The 19,969-nt window shown below is 43.4% G+C and overlaps 1 protein-coding gene across 1 annotated transcript in view; it reads left to right on the top strand.

Moving 5' to 3' along the window:
- CNGB3 (cyclic nucleotide gated channel subunit beta 3) overlaps window positions 1–19,969 on the top strand; it is a 128,452-nt gene that overhangs the window by 60,010 nt on the left and 48,473 nt on the right. The window contains exons 3-7 of the mRNA XM_034759582.1: window positions 8,505–8,835; window positions 11,375–11,517; window positions 13,270–13,461; window positions 15,231–15,439; window positions 18,451–18,501. Coding sequence (XP_034615473.1) covers window positions 8,505–8,835; window positions 11,375–11,517; window positions 13,270–13,461; window positions 15,231–15,439; window positions 18,451–18,501 — 926 coding nt within the window. The remainder of the gene's footprint in view (window positions 1–8,504; window positions 8,836–11,374; window positions 11,518–13,269; window positions 13,462–15,230; window positions 15,440–18,450; window positions 18,502–19,969) is intronic.

Here is a 19,969-nt window from a genome sequence, read left to right as displayed (position 1 = left end):
TCTGACAGAAGCATGGAGCCTGCACAGCTCTGCACTATTGCCATGAGCGTTGCAAGCGATCCTGTAGTATTTGCAGAGTTGCAAGAGGAGCTGCAGGGAGCATAACAATTCCTTGAGGGCTAGATTACTGTGGGACATAAAAAGAAACAATCCAAGGTTGTTGGTGGCGTTCATGGAGCAGCTGCAGATGGTGGAGCGCCACTTCTGGGACCAAGAAACAATCACTGACTGGAGGGGGTCACATCGTAATGCAGGTTTGAGATGATGAGCAGTCACTGCGGGACTTTCAGATGTGCAAGGCCACAGTCGTCGATCTGTGAGCTGAACTGGCCCCAGCCCTCCAGCGCAGGGACACCAAAATGAGAACTGCAGTGACAGTTGAGAAGCAAATGGTGATTGCACTGGGGAAACTTGCAACACCAGATTGCTACCAGTCAGTCAGGAATGAGTCTGGAGTTGGAAAATCCACCACAGGGGCCATTGTCATGCAAGTATGCAGAGCCATTAATCACCTCCTGCTACACAGGACTGTGACTCTGGGAAATATGCAGGACATAGTGGATGGTTTTGCAGCTATGGGGTTCCTGAACTGTGGTGGGGTGATAGGTGGCACACACATCCCTATTTTAGCACTAGACCACCTTCCCACAGAGTACGTTAACAGAAAGGGCTACTTTTCTATGGTTATGCAAGCGCTGGTGGATCATCAGGGACGCTTTACCGACATCAATGTGGGCTGGTCAAGGAAGGTGCATGATGTTCATATCTTTAAGAACACAAAGTTGCAAGCAGAGACTTACTTCCCTGACCAGAAGATTACCATTGGGAATATTGAAAGGCTAATAGTGATCCTGGGTGACCCAGCCTACCCCTTGGTCTGCCAGCTCATGAAGCTGTACACCGGCCACCTTCACCCTTATCCACAAGGCTCGTTATCCTATCAAAGAAAGCTATCAGATTGGTTTGACATGATTTGTTCTTCACAAATCCATGCTGGCTGTTCCATATCACCTTACCACCTTCCAAGTGTTTGCAGATGATTTCCTTAATTACTTGCTCCATTATCTTCCCTGGCACAGAAGTTAAACTAACTGGTCTGTAGTTTCCTGGGTGGTTTTTATTTCCCTTTTTATAGATGGGCATTATATTTGCCCTTTTCCAGTCTTCTGGAATCTCTCCCGTCTCCCATGACTTTCCAAAGATAATAGCTAGAGGCTCAGATACCTCCTCTATTAGCTCCTTGAGTATTCTAGGATGCATTTCATCAGGCCCGGGTGACTTGCAGGCATCTAACTTTTCTAAGTGATTTTTAACTTGTTCTTTTTTTATTTTATCCGCTAAACCTACCCCCTTCCTATTAGTATTCACTATGTTAGGCATTCCTTCAGACTTCTCGGTGAAGACCGAAACAAAGAAGTCATTAAGCATCTCTGCCATTTCCAAGTTTCCTGTTACTGTTTCTCCCTCTTCACTAAGCAGTGGGCCTACCCTGTCTTTGGTCTTCCTCTTGCTTCTAATGTATTGATAAAAAGTCTTCTTGTTTCCTTTTATTCCCGTAGCTAGTTTGAGCTCATTTTGTGCCTTTGCCTTTCTAATCTTGCCTCTGCATTCCTGTGTTGTTTGCCTATATTCATCCTTTGTAATCTGTCCTAGTTTCCATTTTTATATGACTCCTTTTTATTTTTTAGATCGTGCAAGATCTTGTGGTTAAGCCAAGGTGGTCTTTTGCCACATTTTCTATCTTTCCTAACCAGCGGAATAGCTTGCTTTTGGGCCCTTAATAGTGTCCCTTTGAAAAACTGCCAACTCTCCTCAGTTGTTTTTCCTCTCAGTCTTGATTCCCATGGGACCTTACCTATCAGCTCTCTGAGCTTCCCAAAATCTGCCTTCCTGAAATCCATTGTCTCTATTTTGCTGTTCTCCCTTCTACCCTTCCTTAGAATTGCAAACTCTATGATTTCATGATCACTTTCACCCAGGCTGCCTTCTACTTTCACATTCTCAACGAGTTCCTCCCTATTTGTTAAAATCAAGTCTAGAACAGCTTCCCCCCTAGTAGCTTTTTCAACCTTCTGAAATAAAAAGTGGTCTCCAATGCAGTCCAAGAATTTGTTGGATAGTCTGTGCCCCACTGTGTTATTTTCCCAACATATATCCGGATAGTTGAAGTCCCCCATCACCACCAAATCTTGGGCTTTGGATGATTTTGTTAGTTGCCCACTTCTTCCACCTGGTTAGGTGGCCTGTAGTAGACTCCTAGCATGACATCTCCCTTGTTTTTTGCCCCTTTTAGCCTAACCCAGAGACTCTCAACAATTCCGTCTCCTATGTCCATCTCTACCTCAGTCCAAGTGTGTACATTTTTAATATATAAGGCAACACCTCCTCCCTTTTTCCCCTGTCTATCCTTCCTGAGCAAGCTGTACCCATCCACACCAACATTCCAATCGTGTGTATTATCCCACCAAGTTTCAGTGATGCCAACAATGTCATAGTTGTATTTATTTATTAGCACTTCCAGTTCTTCCTGCTTATTCCCCATACTTCTCGCATTTGTATATAGGCATCTAAGATACTGGTTTGATCTTTCCTCCCAGTTTTGTCCTGACCCTCCTTTCTCTCTGCCAATATAGCCCACACTCCCTCTCGTTTCCGACCCATTTCCCCGGTCTCCATGTTCCCCACTTACCTGTGGGCTTTGCTCACCTGTCCCCGTCGAACCTAGTTTAAAGCCCTCCTCACTAGGTTAGCCAGTCTGTGTCCGAATAGGGTCTTTCCTCTCCTCGAAAGGTGAACGCCATCTCTGCCTAGCAGTCCTTCCTCGAATAGCATCCCGTGGTCTAGGAAGCCAAAGCCCTCCTGGCGACACCATCTTCGCAGCCAGGCATTCACCTCCATGATGCATCTGTCTCTGCCCGGGCCCCTACCTTTGACAGGAAGAATTGAAGAGAATACCACCTGCGCTCCAAACTCCTTCACCCGTACTCCCAGAGCCCTGTAGTCACTCTTGATCTGCTCAGTGTCACACCGCGCAGTATCATTTGTGCCCACATGGATGAGTAGCATGGGGTAGTAGTCAGAGGGCTGGATAATCCTCGACAATGCCTCTGTAACGTCTCGGATATGGGCCCCCGGCAGGCAGCATACCTCCCGAGATGAAATGTCAGGGCGACAGATGGGCGCCTCCGTCCCCCTCAGCAGAGAGTCTCCGACCACCACTACCCTACGTTTCCTATTCGCAGTGGTGGCAGCAGTCTTTCCAGCCTTAGGGGTACGAGGCTTCTCCTCCTTTACTGTAGGGAGTGATTCCTTCTTTCCTGTTTGAAAGGTCCCTGGCATTGTTTATTTACAAGATTGGTCCTCAGTGAGAAAAATATCCCAATGCTTATAACTGACTTCTGTGTCCTGCATAATATCTGTGAAGCAAAGGGGGAAATGTTTCTTCGGGGTGGAGGTGGAACGGCTGTCTGCTGAATTTGAACAGTTATAAGGGCTATAAGAAGAGCACAGCATGGAGCTATATGGCTCAGGGAGGCTTTGAAAGACCATTTTAATAGTGAGACAGAGTATGTGCATTGCTCTAGCATGCTCTACCTGGCCTTGCTCTTCTGTGACCCGGTATGAAACTTGTAGTGAGTGCTGTGTATGTAGGAATATAATGTTGTCAGTGCCGCTATTCATATTGTTTCTGAATGATGTTATGGGTTCTGTGACACGGTGCAGTAACATGAAATTGGTCACTGTCAGACCTACTCAGCACCAGCCAGCATATGTTGTGAACTAATAAAGATGAATTTTGTTCCAAAAAAATAGAATTTTATTCTGTAACATGAACCAGGTAATTGAATATATATATATAACTTAATAAATTAAGACAAGAGAACTTATGAAGAGGAAAGAAGAGTCATTTCCATTTCGGCTACACATATATTCACCGTGGCTTTCACAGGTCAGGGCATGTGAATCTGTGATCGTCTTTATTGTCCCCCCAGGTGGTAAGGGCCATGCAGCAGCTGCTGGTGCCACGTGGAATGGTGAGGGGGGTATGAAGAGGTCCCAATATTGAGTTCTCTATGGGTTGCAGGGGGAGGTGAGCATGGGATTGTTGAACCTGCAGGTCCACCAGAGTCTGCAGCATCCGTTTGTTGTCTGAGAAGCAGATGCATGTCCAGCTGCATGTCCCTCTCCTTTTCCTCTGTCTTTCTCCTCTCCACTCTATCCTTCTCCAGGCTGGCTGCTCAACTGTTAGAACTGGCTGGACTGTGGTGGAGTCAAAAATAGTCCTGGCTCACTGCACAGCTGGATCCCCTAGTTGCCTGTCCCCCATACTACTCTTCCTCTTCCTTGTCTACCTCCTGCTCCTCGCTGTTCAAGGCAGGGGCCTGTGACTTGGGCTCCTCGGAAGTATCCACGGTGCTCTTGGGGGGGGGGGGAAGGGGGAGTGTCTCTGCCAAGGATGGCATGCAGCTCTTTGTAAAAGTTGCAGGTCTTCTTCTTGGCACTAGATCGATTATTGTACTCCCTTGCCTTCTGGTATGCCTGCCACAGCTCCTTGGATTTCATGCAGCACTGCTGCTGGTCCCTGTGGTAGCCATTCTCCTGCATGCCCCGAGCAATCTGCTCCTAGATGTCCACATTTCTACAGCTGATTCGGAGCTGTGCCTGCACTGCCTCTTCTCCCCACAGGCTCAGGAGACCCAATATCTCCTGCCTTCTCCAAGCAGAACCGTGTCTGGAGTGTGTAGCTGGCATGATCAGAAGGGCAGTTACACTCAATAATGGAGAGCTGCTAGATGTGCTCACCAATTTCAATAATTCGTGAAGCTTTAAAGGGGAGTGGGGGCTTCCTGTCTACCTGACCCTTGGCAGCGGAATTCACAATGGTGACCAGAGCAGTCAGTTTGGGGCATTGTGGGCTGGCTGCTGGAAGTCAACATAAATAACACAGTGTCTACACTCCTAACTACATCGACGGTGACTATTCCTCTCAGGGAGGGGGTGTTATTAAATCAGCATAGCAGGTCACTTATTATCAGCAAGAGCCAAATTTAAGTGAAGTTAGATCCACAGATAGGTTGATGTAAGCTGCCTTGTGTCAACCTAACTGTGTAGTGTAGAGCTGGTCTTAGTGACTGAGGTTCACGTTAGGGTGGCCCCTCAATTTGGCCATATTAAGTAAAGTTCTGCTATAGTCATGCAATAAGAAAATCGCTATGTCTCTTGATCACCTTGACAAATAAGTGTTTCTAAACAAATACGGTCTGCTCCTGAGGTCTTTTTCCCCACTTTACCAATAGATGGCAGGAAAGGGTTCATTTAGACCACTGGCTTACACAAATATACACAATGCTACCCCTCCCAGATGATGCTGAAGAAGTTGTCTTGCATCATCCTTGTGAACTGATGACGGATTCAATCCAAGTCTCACTGCAGTCAAAGACAGCTGGAGCAGGCCCTAGCTGCATGGGAGATGGCATGCCTGCTGCACATCATGCAAAGGGCTAAAGATGCCTGCGATGCCCAGTTGCACATAAGAAGTTAAAATAAACATCCTGAATATTTGAATATTTATCCGAACCACCCCAAATTTTCATCTTTGGAGGTTCACCCAAAACCATCTTTGAATGTATTCCAGATGTTTTTGAAATATATTAAATATTTTAGAATTACATTAAATCTTATCTTTGAAGTGGGGACAATTCTTTTATATCAACTTTTTAGTCCTATTTCAGTGGACTGCTGACAAAATGCCAATGTATTGAGGAAGCTTTCATACATCTAAAACATAGGCTGAGCTCAGTTTTAATGTGTTTGATCAATTTTAATGGTTTCTACTTTATAAGTAAATTTCAGAAAAGAACCATGGCTGCTTGATTTTCAGAGTCCTTAGGTTTTACTTCATCTCTGACACATTTCCTTAGTGGAATTACATTAAAATATGGAGTATCCAGAAATGCTTTTTAAGTTCTCCAAGGTCAAAATGGTCCCAGTTTAGAGATTTAAGCATCTTTTGAGCTGATTTTCAAAGGTACTGAGCAGTCACAGCTCTTGCTGGAGCTATTGATTTCAATGGATGTGAGTGTCCAGCATATTTAAAATTCAGATAATTTATTTCTTCAGTTGAATAGATTTCTGAAGAATTTCAGGCTGACATCTCAACCTTATCTTCCCACTGAATAAAAATGTATGGGAGCCCCTGCTATGTATATGGAAGCAACTGTAACTACCATGCTATGGCCTTGTCTTCCTTAGGAAGAAAAGATGTTGGCTAATATGCGGCAACTAACACAAAGTACAGTCCTAGTAAAGACAGGATCGTGTGCAATTTTAACGTGAGTTAGCAAGTCAAGGTAAACCCTAGGATCCCCCACACTCTTTACTTCAACCTGCTAACAGGTGTGAAAACAGCAAACTACTTTGTCTTCACTAGGATTTTACCTCATGTTACTTACCATGAACACACTTTTTTTCTTAGTGAAAACACACTCAGGGCTAAATCCCCAGGGTAGAGCTCAATGCAGATGAGGGATAGGAAACAGCCCCTGGAGCACATTAGAGCTGCCCTAAGGATTCCTCTGAATAGCACCAGTTTATACCACCCCACCCTCTGGGCTATTATAGAAGCAACATAAGTCAGACCACATTATATTCTGATCCCAACTCCTTGAAATATTCTTCTCCTACTCTTGATGTTGGGGGCTTGCATAGAGCCAGCTATGATGGCTTTAAGAACAATGGGGATATGTCTACACTGCAATGAAAGCCCTGGCTCAGACTCAGGCTCAAGCCTTAACCCCCCATCTGTCTACACACAAATCTCTTAGACTTGGGCTCGTATCCAAGGTCGCAAAACCCTACATGAGTGGAGGGTCCAAGCCTGAGTTCAGCCAGGACCCAGGGTTCAAGCAGTAGTGTTTTGCCGTGTGCACGCAGCCATGCCAGACTTAGACCCTGGGAGTCCATCTTCACTATCCCACAATCCCATGGTCCAGTGTTTTTTGTCCTCTTTATCCCACAAGTCACCAGTCAACTTCCAGGAAACAGAAGCAACCCCCCCATCCCCCGATTTTAGCACAGCAGCTTGGCATTTAACCCTTCAATTTTATTCTGACTGCTGAGCAACACACTTCCAGAGAACCTTCTGCATTTGCAATGGCCACCAATCAGAAATAGTCCTTTACAAAGAGCCCTGCCTAAGAGTCATGGGAGTACAGCTAGATTTTGGTTAATCTCCGGTGCCTAACCAGCAAAACAGCTAATTTCACTAAGAGTATCAGGAATGACCATGCATACCAGCAAATAATGAAGAAGCTGGCACGGAACTTGGAGGAGAGATGGAAGAGACAGAAGCACCCCAGAACCTGGTAAGTTTATAGCTCCATTTTTATGTTTATTAACATAGAAATGCATTCTATGAACCAATGCAAAAGTTATTACAAACCTTGGGTAGCAGCATGCATCTGGATGGCATGCCAGTGTTTTGGTGTCCCCTCACTGCCCACCACATGTAAATAAGAATGGAGACTGGGAAACACAAGCAGTAAAAGAAGCATTGTAAAGATTTTTTTTTTCTGGGAAGGTGCATATTTTTTGCTACAACATTCCAAATGAAAACAGTGAATTGTGGTGGAGTTGGCGAGAAAAGGTTGAAATGTAACTCTTTTTCAAATGTAATCCATTTCTGTTAAATGCAATGCTTGCAGTCTGTGGGTGATGACATCATGCATCCCAAATATGACAGGTTTTGAATTCAGTCCAGAAATATGCTGGGGAATGGTGGGGGGAGACCAGGGGTGGGGAAGAGGGATGGCAGTGGAGTTCTGTGTGTTTGCTTGCAGTCATAACAGGCTGTATTGGAAGCTGTGGGGAAACACTAAGCCATGTGGATGTTAGCGCAGCATCTTTTTGATTCCTTCATGAATTGTGACCCAATCCTGGGTGCTGACAGCTGCAAACTTTCCCTTAGCAGGAACTCCAGATAGGTAGTCATATTTTGGGGAAGGGCATATTTTTCAGGTCCATCTCAGTAGCTGACCAGCACATTCAGTTTTTAAATGTGCTGTTTGGTCACCATCCGCTTAAATACTTCAAGGACGTGCACAGCTGGTTTCCCACTGGCAGCTTGGAATAACACCTCTCTGCCAATCAGGCACCACAAAATCTGTTATGTCCTCCAAAATGTGGAATGTCTGAAACATCAGAGAAGGTTTATGTAGCATGTCTCAGCCACTGATCTCCCCCCAAAGCCCAGGTGATCTGCAATTGTTAGAAAAAAAAGCAGTTATGATTTTTTTAACTTACCATGTTCTCTGCACCTCTTTCACTGCGATAACCAGGCTGTGTCCAGGGAGTCTGTGGTCTGAGGCATCCTTCTCTCAATATATTGTAGTTCAGTATTAAAAGGTAACATTTTAATTCCTTGAAATTCCAAAACAGCTTTTTTTTCTGTGCTCCTGCACTGAGCAACTTGAGACAATAATTCACTGTGTCTTGTCATATTACAGGCCCATCAACCTCGGCTGGCTGCAATACCTCCTCAGCTCACCCACACTGGAGCAGAAGCCTGAAACACCATACCTTCCTGGATCATTCCAAGAGGAAGCGCTTCCATGTTGAATTTATGATTGAAGTTCTGGACAGGACCAACAACCAGGTCCAGTACGTAAGACAGAGGGACTTTCAGCAAGAGGAAATCATGCTGAGAGGCAAAAGGAAAGGCTCAGGCTGGCTTCACAGTTGGAGCACAGAGTTGGAGCAGACACTTGCTTTGCAGTTCCTGGAACAGGAACGGTGGTTAAGGGAGGATGAGAAAGCTCAGCAGAAAGAACTGTTTGGGTGAATGCCATCTCTAATGTCCGCAAGACTGCAGGTTCCTGCTGCATCAGTCCCGTGGCCAGCATCCTCTGGGCAATACCCTGTCCAGCAGTCCAGGAACAGCTTGGACAACTCCACGACTGCGTGGCCCATGCAACCAGGCCCTGTCAGTGGCTGCACAGGGCAAATGTGCCCCCATGAAGTCCTCCAGGCTGCACCCTTCCCCTCTGGGCACCTTCACTCCCCTTCCCTGGCCCCAAGTGGGAGGCAAACATGGAAGGAAGGACAAGGGGAATGGAAGGCCAGGGGACTCATAACAGTCAGAGGGTTCTTTCTTGTAAATGGTTTCACTTTTTGTACATGTACATGCACTTTGTTCTGTTTTTAAGGTTTTGGTGTCAGTAGTGTGCTAACGGCAGCTGGCCTGTCTAGCAATGGTTAATATTGTACCTTTCCAACAAATATTTAAAAATAAAGGTTTTTATTTTATTTTAAAAAATGGTATTGCCATCACTGCATTACATCATCTAATGTCTGTTTCAAATAATAAAAGTGACACATTATCAGGGACAACTGGGAAGCTGTATGCAAAATATAATTCTCAATACAGCTATCTACATCAATGAGTTATTTACATCAATCCATATTGTGAGTCCACCCTCCCCCATCTCATAAGCTGCCATATCATTTATAAATACAATGCATGGCAATAAAACCCTCCCCCACAAGCAATGAAACCCACCAGACACACATACATTCATAAAAGGTACTGTTCTCCCTCTTCCATGGGCACATGCAAGTGCATAATGTGGGAGCACAGAGCATCCTTGACTTCTGTTGCCCTGATTCACCCAGGTCAAGCTGGGTGTACTGGTTCAGCAGTCCATCATTGTGACAGATCCATTCAGGGGAAAATGGCTCACCTCTGGTTTCTCAAAGATTGTGAAGAGCACAGCAAGCCACAGTCATCCAGATAGCACTGATGACACTGGAATCCAAACAGGTCTGTAGATATTTCCACCGGGCTGTCAGTCTGCCAAATGCACATTCAACCACCATTCTACACCTGCTGAAAGTGTAATTAAACCTTCTTTGCCACAGCCTCTGAGACCAGGATATAATTTCATAAGCCAAGGCAAAACGGGATATGTGGGGTCTCTCAGAATAACAGTGAGGACAGCAACTTCACTTATGAAAATGTCATTTGGTGGGACTAGTGGCCCAGCCTGTCCATGAATGTAGATTCCCAACTGTCGGAAAACCTGACATCATGACCTTTACTAGTGCAGCCCACAGTGATGTTCATTAATCAGCCGCTGTAGTCTACGAGGGCCTGCATAACAATGGAGTAGTAGTAACCTTGGCGGTTTAATGTGCTCCTTGAGGAGGGCAATCTATGGGCACGTGAGTCCCATCAGTGGCCCCAGTGCAATGTGGAAACCCCATTCTCTCAAAGCCAGCAATTACTTCAGGAATATCTTTTATTCCTGTCACATTGAGATAAACCACATGCCAGATTGCCTCAGAAACCTCTGTCACCACTTTATTCAGAGTCACCTTCCCAACACCAAAGCAGCTGGCAACAGACTTGTAGCAGTCTGGGATAGCCAGCTTCAAGACGGTTGTAGCAACTCACTTCAGAACCAGTATGGGCACTCTCCTGCACGTGTTGTGATCCAGAAGGGTTGGGGCAAGCTGTTTAGAAAGCTCCATAAATGAAGCTTTCTTCATGTGAAAGTTCTGGACCCACATCTGCAGGACGATGTGGCCTCTCCAGTCTGTGCTTGTGGCCCTGCTCCAGAAGCATCTGTCTACATAGGGGGCATCAGCAGCTACATAGAGTGTCACAAGCAGCCTGAGCAAGTTGGAGTCTGCCAGGTGTCTGTGTCCTCACACCCATCCTATCATTAGCTCTGTCAGATGCCTACAATGGGTCAGAAAACGCTGCTGAAATGTCCACCACTATCTCAAGGAAGCTCTGCCAATTTCCAGAAACAGGAATGAAAGCGCAAGTAAGAGAAGTTCTTCACATGGTGCCTCCTCTAAGTTGCTGTCTCTGATTGCTGGGAGCCTGCAGATCAAAAGGATGGCTCTGCAGGATGTTTTGGTGGGCTGTTCAAACCTCCTGTAACATATGGGGTGGACAGTTGAGTTTTCCCACACTGCCATGAACAAAGGGCCAGAGTGGCCACATTTTGGGAGAGTGGTAGGAAGTCTGCAGTACTCCAGTGAGGATGCTAGAGTCCCAGGTTTTGGCCTGAGTTAAAATATTCTTCATCTAGGGTCAGCAATCAGTGTAGATGCTCAGACCCTGGTTTCTCAAACTCAAGGTTAGCTGACTCAAGTTCCACTGACCCTGGGCTTCCACTGCAGTGCAGACATACCCTGGGAGACTTCTTGGCTACCTATTTATTATAACTTCAGTAGCACAAAGGGACCTTAGGACAAACCAGCATCTTGCCCTTACATTTGAATTCTACTCATATCATAGCATTGATGCTGATTGTTTTCTTTCATTCCTTTCCAATACTCTTAACTGTTCTTCTTTTGTCTTAATTAGCTCATCTCAAGGCCGTGTTGTAAATGAGTATACTGAAGCCCAACTGCAAGAGATTGTCAAAAAAATGAGGGCAAGGACATCAGCCTATAAAGAAAAACTGACTGACCCACTACAGTCTTCTCCTGAGGGCAGTCCTACAACTTGTAAGTTACTTTAGTTCTCAAAAGATAACTATTTATTTGGTGGTTTAAAGATGAAAGTCCTGAGAGTTCTGAGAGTTTAAAATGCTGGAAGATAATATTTCAAGAATCATGGATCAAATCTTCATTTGGGATAAACCAGCATATGTCTACTGAAATCAATGGAGCTGTGTTAGCAGTGGCTCTCAACTTTTCCAGACTACTGTACCCCTTTCAGGAGTCTGATTTGTCTTGCGTACCTCCAAGTTTCACCTCACTTAAAAACTATTTGCTTACAAAATCAGACATAAAAATACAAATGTGTCATAGCACATTACTGAAAAATTGCTTACTTTCTCATTTTTACCATGTAATTATAAAATAAATCAATTAGAATATACCGTAAATATTGTATTTGCATTTCAGTATATGGTATATAGAGCAGTATAAACAAGTCATTGTATGAAATTTTAGTTTGTACTGACTTTGCTAGTGTTTTTATGTAGCCTGTTGTAAAACTAAGCAAATATTTAAATGAGTTGATGTACCTCTGCATACCCCCAGGGGTACATATACTCCTGGTTGAGAACCCCTGTGTTAGCTTACAGCAGCTGAGAATGTGGCCCTATTTAAACCCATTGAGGCCCCTCATTAAAAAGTTTTAATAGAGGTAAGTCTCCAACTACGACTGTTCAGGATCACCATTTTCAAACTACTTTCTAGATTCATCTCAGTTATTTTATCTGTATTCCTAGGGATCAAAGATATATTCCTTATGGGAAGGCATATGTGGCAATATGCTACATGCGGGCACATAGGTGATACTGAAATGAGATCTCTTTTGTGAAAGTAAACAAAGTTTAAGGTCTGGCGATAATCTTCCAGCACCATTAAATATGCCAGGTATGTAGGTGAGAATGGGATCCAGCAGCACAAGGCAATACATCTCACCTGAAAATAATTAAACATAGTACTGATGTTATTCCTCTTCAGAAAAAACTTGTTTTCTTCCTTTGCACACTTTGAAGAGTGTGTAATCTTCATATTCCGCATTTTTTTCAGAAGCTATTTATTGATCTCCTAAATTCTAATAAGTTGGAAAATATAGCATGATGGATGAGTGTCAGGATGAGTGTCTAAACTATTATAAACTTTGTCAGCTAAGAAAGAAACGGTCAGATTTTTTTAACTACTTCTGTGTCAGTTAACCTATTACCCCTCTCTCTGGCACTTGCATTACTTTATTTTTTAAATTATAGATGGTCCAGTTTGCCAATTTACTACTCATACTCAGTTCTGTCTTACTCTGCAAGTTGCCCCACTGAAATCAAGTGACTACTTTTAGAGTAAGAAACTCAGCTCAAGTGTGGCAGAACTGGTCCCAGAGCAATTCTATCCCATCCATGGCAAGTTTACAACAGTCATGCAAGAATAAATGCCTGGGTGCCTCCTGCCTTACCCCATCTCAATTCTGCAAGTGTTTAATTGTATAAGCATTGACTGTCCAGGGAAAGATTGTGTAGTATCACATTTCCCTCTGTGACACCCAGCACTAAATATCCTGTTGGTGTTAGCCGGAGTGTGCCTGCCTATGTCAGTGTGAATTTATTCTCCAATCTGTTTTCTAACTGAAAACAGAACTGAAAATCGTAGCAGTAAACACTAAGGAGTCGATTGCATGGCCTTTAATACGTTGGGGCTCTCAAGATCTGTCACAACAGTGACAGTGTGCATGTCCTTGTTAAATGTTCCCTTCTGTGACATTTACATGCTTAGCTCCATCTAAAAAGAAGCCTCCGCCTCCACCCCCACCAAAAGAAGAGAAAAAAGATGAAGAAAAAAAAGAGGAAGGTGATGCCAAGCCAGAGGATCATTACTGTGACATGCTGTGCTGTAAATTCAAGAAACCACCATTGAAAGAATACCTGAAGAAGATGGAGCTACCAGACAGTATAGATGCATACACAGGTAAACCGAATGTAGTCACACAAAGGAAGGTGTCAAAGGCGGGATAAAGAAAATTATTGTTTGTGTTAAAGTAGCATCTGGATGCCGTATCTGAGGTCAGAGCCCCACTGCACAAGTCCCTCCCTGAAGAGCTGTCAGTGTCAATAGCCAAATAGTGAGAGTGAAAATAGAGGCACAAAGAGGCAAGGTGACTTGCCCAAGCTCACCAGCAGAGCCAGGAATACAAGTCTCCTGATTCCCAGTCCAATGCCTGATCCCCTAAGGCCACTGCCCCTGCAGTGCTGAAATGTCTTGGAAGCTTAACAAAGAGTTGTCATGAAAATCTGACTCTACCCAAACTGGACAAGTTTTATAAGTACTCCCAAAAAAAGCCCTGCACAGGTATTTTTTGTTCAGTCTCTACCTTTTTTTCCCATTTTAAAGCCCTATTTTAAACAGAAGTGAATCCAGCCCTCTTCCTTTAATAAATTCCATGTGTGACTCCTAGCTCTTACCAGACTCCTTTTAACAGACCATGCTGTGTTATAAAAGGCAGAGGGTGATCTTCTCTCTTCCACAGAAACTGTTTTCTAGCTTAACTCCATCTAACAGGTTTGCTTCTGTTTTTAACTATAAGGGTTGGGATCTTTCAGAAAAGTATAAGTGTTCTGAAACCCACAAGTCAAAATAGTTAAATGAGTGAACTTCCACTCCTGAGTTTGAAGTGTTACACAGGTTTTTGACTGTAACTCACCAATTAAACTCAATGGTATTCTCATGTCTAAAATGCTGCGAAACATTCTGAAGACTCAGGGTATGTTTACACTGCAATTAAGAACCCGTGGCTGGCCCATGCCAGCTGACTTGGGCTTGCGGGGCTCAGGCTAAGGAGCTATTTAACTGCAGTGGAGACATTCGGGCTTGGGCTGGAGCCCAAGTTCTAACGAAATTGGAGGATCCCAGAGCTCAGGCTGCAGCCGGAGCCTGAACGTCTACACCGCAGTTAAACAGCCCCTTAGCCCAAACCCTGAGAGCCCAAGTCAGCTGGCCTGGGCCAGCCACGGGTATCTAATTGCAATGTAGATAGATCCTTAGAGATCTGTGTTTACGTGGCGTGCATTGTTGTAAACTACTATAAGGAACCTTTGCAATGAATAGTTACTATAAACGGGAATAATCCCTATTTCTTTCTGGATATCTGGGGAAAGCAATTATAATTCCATCTATAAGAGTCTGACAACAAAAATGCTATAGGGTTATTTCTCTAGTTTTGTCTAGGTAGGCATGTAGATAGTACACTAGCTGAAACCCGGGGTACCACGAGGAGGAAACAGTAACATTAGAGTCTTTTTTTGTAAAGATCTCCTTCCTTAGAAATATGTCATAAGTTTTCAGAAATGTTATCTCACCTCATACTACATAGTGTTCATATTGCCCCTCATATGTTCAAAGCACTGAACTGATATGAACAGATTCATCCTCACATCACTCCATGAGTGAGGTGAATAAGTATTACTATCATCAGCATCCCTGTTTGACAGATGGGGAAAATGCAGAGAAGTAAAGTGTCTTACCAAAGTTACACAGCAAGGGAATGGCTTAGTCACGATTAGAACTCAGGATTTCCTACCTCCCAGGCCAGTGTTTATTCCTCCAGATCACGATGTCTGGTACATTTGCAAATTGCTCTGCTTTCCTTGGAGGATGAGCCCTTTATTCCCAAACAGAGAGAAATAAGAAGATGATGATTTCATACTGATTAAGTCACCAGCTCCTGTTTTCTTTTCCAGATCGCCGCTATGTAGTGTGGCTCCTGATTGTTACCATTGCCTATAACTGGAACTGCTGGTTCATTCCACTGCGCTGTGTGTTCCCAGTACAAACACCAAGCAACATATTCTATTGGATCCTCGTAGACACCATTTGTGATATTTGCTACTTGTGTGATCTGTTGGTGTTCCAGCCCCGAATGCAATTTGTAAAAGGTGGCGATATAATAGTAAGTAACAGTGGGAAGTGGAATTTCCACATTTGCTGTTGTACTTTGAACTACATTATTAGACATGAAGCAGAAACTTGTTTAAACCTCAAATAGACTTTTTCTTGCAAGGCACACCTGCGCTTCTTTATTTAGCCAAGTATATTTATGTGCTTCTGCACTGATCTTCAGCTCTTTTGCTTTGGAAAAGAGGCAACATACATTTCATACTGTACATGCTATACCAGTATTCTAATTACACACAACAGCCATTGAAAAGTTGAAGGCGAATTCAAAAGTGTCACATGATAGCAGCAAGGTCAGATTTAAAGCTCTTACTCACCCAAATTACACAGCTGGAAAAGAGCAACTCAATGCAGCTTCTCTGGCAGCTGAGACCACATGGAAATATAGCCAAAAAAATGTGTCTGAAATTTGCAACTCTCCACAGAGTCACTCATATAGTACAGATGTTGCAGATGAAAACAGAGGCTTTTCTACGAGCCCAATTTTCTACGCTTCAGTTACATCTGGGGAACATGGCAAAAGCATATGCAGAGGTCACCTAAATAAAAGCTTTGGCCACTTTTTAACATGACAAACTTTTTCCTTACAATATCCTTTGGTTAGAGATTTACTATTCAATTTCCAGCCTCTTTACTGACATCAAAAGGCAGCAAGTCTCAAAAAATCTGAAGTCAGTGATGAAAAGAAGGAAACAAGTAGAGACTACTTAGCTATCAAAAACATGCATCTGAAGAAGTGGGTTTTTTACCCATGAAAGTTTATGCCCAAATAAATCTGTTAGTCTTTAAGGTGCCATCAGCCTCCTCGTTGTTTTTAAGCATCTGATAGTAAGTAGAGTGGGCACTGATATTGACAAACACACTTCATCTAGAGCTGCATGAACAGAGTGGCTTAGGAAGGACTGGGATGTGGCAATTTATTTGAGAGGAGCTAGAAAATTCACTGAGGAGGGATCCATAAAGCCTCTGCTGAGCTAAGGCTGGCAAAGACTATCTTGCAAAGTCAGCTTCTGAGTAAACTAAACATTTGGCCTACTATGCTCAGGTTGCATTATTCTACCTGGGCTCTCCTTCAGTGTCATTTCAGCCTAAGAGAATTTTCAGTACAACAGTATAATACTGACTGATTCCATCACTCACTCACTCACTTCCTGACACAGCTGAAATTCAGCAAGCCAGATTCCCCAAGGGTCTAGGAGGGCAGAATGTAGGGCTCTCCATGGTGGAAAAATTGCCATAAGGGGGGCGGGGGTTGCAGTGGTACAAGGCACCTGCCACCTCTCTGCCAGTGAGTAGGCTCACAAGTGACTAACACAGCCAAAAAATATCAGCGCTGCCAAGACAGCTAGGGGATGCACGGACTCAGCACATTCGCTGAGCCTCCACTAGTGGGACTCCTGGGGAGACCCTGGCAACACTTAAAGTTAGGAAATGCTGCCTTCAATTGAGAGAGAGAGAGAGAGAGAGTCCCCTGTGGAGTGCAGTGATGCTCACTGGCATGAAAAGATGTAGTTTGCACCATCTTATGGCAGCAGGGGTGACTCTAACCCACCATATCTGAAAGTGAACTGAACACAAGCAAACTTTCCTGTGCTCTACCCCTCTAGAAATTTTGAATCTACTGAAGAGTTACTGCTGATTTTCCTGCACATGTTCCCAATCCCAGTCTTGGAGCATCACCTTCCAGTAAACATGGGACCTGCCTGCAAATTTCAGACCCAAATGTGGACTTTTCCCTTTTTCAGAGGCATTTGGATCTGAGATTTTGGTTGGTCCCTTCTCCCCCTTGCATGATTACTTTGTTTCAGTAGCAAGTTTAATAAACAAATGAAATTAACATGCAAAAATGAGCTTAGATGACATCAGATATCACAAGTGCACAGCAACAAGAAAATTCAAAACCAAGGATATGTCTACATTGTAACTGGAGATGTAATTGCGACTTGGATAGGTATCCACAAGCTAGTTTTAATCTAGCTATTGCAGCTAAAAATAGCAGAAAAGACACAATGGCACAGACCTCGGCACAGACTAGGAACATGAGTATATAGTGAGGGGTGTATATTGGTTTGTACAACCCCCCCCCCCCCCCCCGTCTCATCAGCACTGTTATTTTTAGCCACACTAAATTAAAGCTAGCTTGTGTATGCCCACATAAGTTGCAATCACACTTCCATTTGCAGTGTAGACATACACTCAGACTGGTATTTCCACCTGTAACTTGGAACCAGCGTTAACTCAGTGTTTTTGTATACTACACTGCACCTTCTGTGCTATAGGCTATTACTTAAACTCTACTTTCAGGTCTCAAATAGACAATGTGTGTCTATATTAATTGTAGTGCAAAGAAATATACTTTTCCATGCCAAGTTAGTCATTAACAACCCTTCTTAAATCCCAGTAAACTTGAGTTTTGTGAATAAGGTTAAAAGTGTAGCATAATGAAGACCACTTTTCTTTTACTTGAAGCTGTTTGTACAATTCATGGATTTTAAAACCAGAAGGGATCATTATGATCATCTAATCTGAACTCCTGCATTTCTCTTAAAGGTGTGAAGTGATAATAAGGGAAGATAAAAAATAGTTCTGCCTTGGTATGGAAAAAACCCTTATGATTTTAAAGTTATTTTAAAAAACACCTCTGATATAAATACAGTAAGTATAATAATAGATACAGTCCTTTAGAGACTTCTGATTAGCCTTTCCTAATAAGGTATTACCATCCGTTCCCATGGTGAGCCATTTGAAAATAAATGTCTAATCATTATTAATGAATTCAGTGTTGATTGTTATAATGCTAATGATAGTGCATTTATTTAGCTTTCAAAGGCCTGATCCCTCTCAGAGATACTCAGAACTAGTCCCTGCATGTGCCCTGTACCACCGAGCTTTGCCACTGACTTTAATGGGTGCAGGGTCAAACTCTGGCCTGAACATTCTCAGGGACAGGGTTTTGGCAGATTTTTCTTAACTATGCTTTTTTCCCCCCTTTCTTTATAATTTTAGTCAGACAAAGTAGAAATGAAGAAACACTACCAGACATCTCTGAGGTTTCGGGTGAGTAGGTTGTGTGCTACTTTAGAGTTGCTTCAATGCTTTAAATTTTAGCCTTGGAGTTCCATGCTCCAATATTCCTTGTAGACCAAGGAATAATACTAAGGGTCAGTGACTGACTGTCATTTTAGCTTCTCACCAATTAAATCAAATGCCATGCTCATAAATATTGTTGATCATTAATAAAATATTGCCTTTGGCTGTATGATTCCCATTGACTGCAATGAGAGATAACTCTGTGAATGCATTAGATTCCAAAACTATGACTCAGTAGAGATTTGTTAAAGAAAGAAGCCAGTGCCCAGCTTAAAATCAAATGGTAACTTTAATTAAGAAACACTAGTATGTACTTGCAAAAAGAAGAACAGGAGTACTTGTGGCACCTTAGAGACTAACAAATTTATTAGAGCATAAGCTTTCGTGGACTACAGCCCACTTCTTCGGATGCATATAGAATGGAACATATAATGAGGAGATATATATACACACATACAGAGAGCATAAACAGGTGGGAGTTGTCTTACCAACTCTGAGAGGCCAATTAATTAAGAGAAAAAAAACTTTTGAAGTGATAATCAAGCTAGCCGAGTACAGACAGTGTGATAAGAAGTGTGAGAGTACTTACAAGGGGAGATAGAGTCAACGTTTGTAATGGCTCAGCCATTCCCAGTCCTTATTCAAACCGGAGTTGATTGTGTCTAGTTTGCATATCAATTCTAGCTCTGCAGTCTCTCTTTGGAGTCTGTTTTTGAAGTTTTTCTGTTGTAATATAGCCACCCGCAGGTCTGTCACTGAATGACCAGACAGGTTAAAGTGTTCTCCCACTGGTTTTTGAGTATTTTGATTCCTGATGTCAGATTTGTGTCCATTAATTCTTTTGCGTAGAGACTGTCCGGTTTGGCCAATGTACATGGCAGAGGGGCATTGCTGGCACATGATGGCATATATCACATTGGTAGATGTGCAGGTGAACGAGCCCCTGATGGTATGGCTGATGTGATTAGGTCCTATGATGATGTCACTTGAATAGATATGTGGACAGAGTTGGCATCGGGGTTTGTTACAAGGATAGGTTCCTGGGTTAGTGGTTTTGTTCAGTGATGTGTGGTTGCTGGTGAGTATTTGCTTTAGGTTGGGGGGTTGTCTGTAAGCGAGGACAGGTCTGTCTCCCAAGATCTGTGAGAGTAAAGGATCATCTTTCAGGATAGGTTGTAGATCTCTGATGATGCGCTGGAGAGGTTTTAGTTGGGGGCTGAAGGTGACAGCTAGTGGTGTTCTGTTATTTTCTTTGTTGGGCCTGTCTTGTAGGAGGTGACTTCTGGGTACTCGTCTGGCTCTGTCAATCTGTTTTTTCACTTCAGCAGGTGGGTATTGTAGTTTTAAGAATGCTTGATAGAGATCTTGTAGGTGCTTGTCTCTATCCGAGGGATTGGAGCAAATGCGGTTATATCTTAGAGCTTGGCTGTAGACA

Source organism: Trachemys scripta, chromosome 2, assembly GCF_013100865.1.
Source record: "Trachemys scripta elegans isolate TJP31775 chromosome 2, CAS_Tse_1.0, whole genome shotgun sequence".
In the NCBI taxonomy this organism is placed as follows: Eukaryota; Metazoa; Chordata; order Testudines; family Emydidae; genus Trachemys; species Trachemys scripta.
Note: the sequence above shows the minus strand (reverse complement) of the source record. Positions and strands in the feature narration are given on the sequence as shown.